Source organism: Diadema setosum, chromosome 21 (assembly GCF_964275005.1).
Source record: "Diadema setosum chromosome 21, eeDiaSeto1, whole genome shotgun sequence".
NCBI lineage: Eukaryota > Metazoa > Echinodermata > Echinoidea > Diadematoida > Diadematidae > Diadema > Diadema setosum.
This window is the reverse complement of record NC_092705.1, coordinates 20,503,361-20,505,579: the sequence shown is the minus strand read 5'-3', so window position 1 is coordinate 20,505,579 and position 2,219 is coordinate 20,503,361. Positions and strand designations below refer to the sequence as shown.

At 42.7% G+C, this 2,219-nt stretch overlaps 1 protein-coding gene across 1 annotated transcript; it reads right to left on the bottom strand.

Moving 5' to 3' along the window:
* Positions 1–217: 217 nt before the first annotated feature.
* On the bottom strand, positions 218–1,609 carry LOC140244390 (heparan sulfate glucosamine 3-O-sulfotransferase 1-like). The gene is made up of 2 exons (XM_072324029.1): positions 809–1,609; positions 218–463 (listed from the first exon to the last, which is right to left on the bottom strand). Exons 1-2 carry the CDS (start codon positions 1,607–1,609, stop codon positions 218–220), a joined length of 1,047 nt encoding a protein of 348 aa, XP_072180130.1.
* Positions 1,610–2,219: the final 610 nt, after the last annotated feature.

Below are 2,219 nucleotides of genomic sequence, written 5' to 3'. Positions count from 1 at the left end.
TTCTTTCAATGCCTCCTTGAATTCCCTTGCATGGCGTCTGTAAATTACCCCAAAGAGAACAGGGACCTAGATTGAAGTTAATGGTACAGTGTAAATGCAAGTTTAATCTGGTGTATGTAAAATGCGACCCCACCTAAGGCTCGGAGGCCACAGACACCAATCTCCATCCCGCAATCTCCATAATCCCGTCATGCTTTGGGAATAGTCCGTGGCTATATCATTCCGCATCATGTGGAATCCAGGAGAATGTTCTTCCCAGCAGAGATTCAAGCTCGGCGTCATATGGCCTATAGTATTCTCTCAGCTTTCTCATGACCTCATTATCCACTTCCGGATGGTGTCTCCCCTTGACCTTTCCAGCACAGGCGTGAACCGGCTTGGCCTTGCAGTAAAATCCTTTGTGTTTGTCGAAATATACACTCTTCTCGTTGAAGAATTTTGGCAGCCCAAGAAATGTCTCCATCTGCAGAGATTATGACACAGTATGAACAGTGCGGTGTATTATTTCATATTTTGATGATCTTCCAGATTTAATTTTGCAGTAGCAACGCTTACAGTCATGGTACAGTATCGAACTATTAGTTCATGGTGTCACAGGATGCAAATATACCCCCGTTCATTGCGCGATTGAGTAACACACATGATTAAATATTAAATATTTCAAGTTTGTTTTGGAAAAAGTTACAGTCTTTACTAAAGGCATATTTCTCAAATGTAAGTGCTAAAAGAAGTGAAGTGTTAAACGTAAAACATATCATGTTCCTATATCCAAGGTCAATGACACGGTTCTTTGTAAGAATCAACTCACCTCTTGTAATGCTGGCAGTGGGTTTTTAATGAAGGCGTCTCCATCAATCATAAGAAACTGGTTTCTTGGAAACACCTTTAGCCACTCCCTCAGGTAGATGACGTAGGCTCCGTGAACCAGGATGGCGTTATCACTGTTGACCTCGCCGTTAGGCCGTACGACCGAACCCTCGAACGTGGTGTTCAGGTAGCAGAGAGCTTCTTGGCCCGGTGGCGCCACACGTGGTATGAAGAACTCGGGCCAACCAATGTGAAGAAGATGCAGATAGTCGGACACTGCCCTGACAACCGGGTCTCGAATGATGACAATGAACTTGGTGTCTGGCATGACAGCTTTTATCTTGGAGGGTGCAGAGACATCGAATATATAGGAAGGTGTCTTTTCCATGGTAACTTCATATTTAGACGAAACAGGCATCTGATCCCTATACCAGTCCAGACTTTCGTTCTGGCGCTTGTTCCAGTAATATATTTCCTGTGGCGCTGAATGAACCAGGTTTGGATGACTATTCAGGAAGAAGGAGAGGGCACTTGTCCCACACTTTTCCACACCAATCCCAATCGCTTGAGGCAACCTCTTCTTGCAGTCGAGGTCGGCCACCGCTTCGTCAACCTGTTCCTTATAATGGCGACAGCTCCGGACAGCGGCTACTGCTGACAGCTGATTTTTCTGGCGTGTTCTCGTACTGATGTTTATAAAACTCATTTCCTCTGCAACAAACGCTTTCACGAGCTGTCGCCTCGATGGCTGCATCTTTACATGGACTGGTTTGAAAGTGTTGTCAAGAATTGTTGCTGTCATGTTGTGCGTTATGGCAAGGACCATAGCAACAATGAACATACCTAGCAAGATTGACTTGATGTTCCTGGATGCCCACATCATTGATGGCAATCACCCACCGTTCTATTCCGGACGATCCACAGGAGCATCAACACACTGACAGATTATGAGAGTGTCTTCTCAGTTGCCCTGGAAAGATGGCACAGAGTGAAATGTTTTCTAAAAATAAAGGGAGATTATTAATGATTTAGACATACAGATCCTCATTCAAATACACAAATAAACTTCACTTCAAAATAAATAAGTTCTGAGTATTTTATATCACGTCTTTTAATCTGTTCTTAAACTTCGTGAAAGAATCTAGATTCTTGTAACGAGCAATTGGCATGAAACAACGGTTTATTATTTTCCTACTTTTGCCCATTCAGTGCACATAGCGGCCACCACTCGAGTTTGTGATTCAGCATTTATTAGAGGCATAGAAGATAAAAATTCATCAGGAAACATGATTAATGCATTAAAAAAGACGAAAGTGATGAAGATTTTTGAGACGCATTAACCTATTGTCTCATTAGTAGACGGATAAGGATGGAAAAAAGCTCACAATCAATCCATATCCATAATGATTCAT

Excerpts from the sequence above, each read along its gene's own strand:
- LOC140244390 (XM_072324029.1), bottom strand. The coding sequence starts at position 1,609 with ATGACAGCAACAATTCTTGACAACACTTTCAAACCAGTCCATGTAAAG. Across the intron at positions 464-808 it reads CACTGCCAGCATTACAAGAG|ATGGAGACATTTCTTGGGCT; the intron begins GTGAGTTGATTC and ends TAATCTCTGCAG.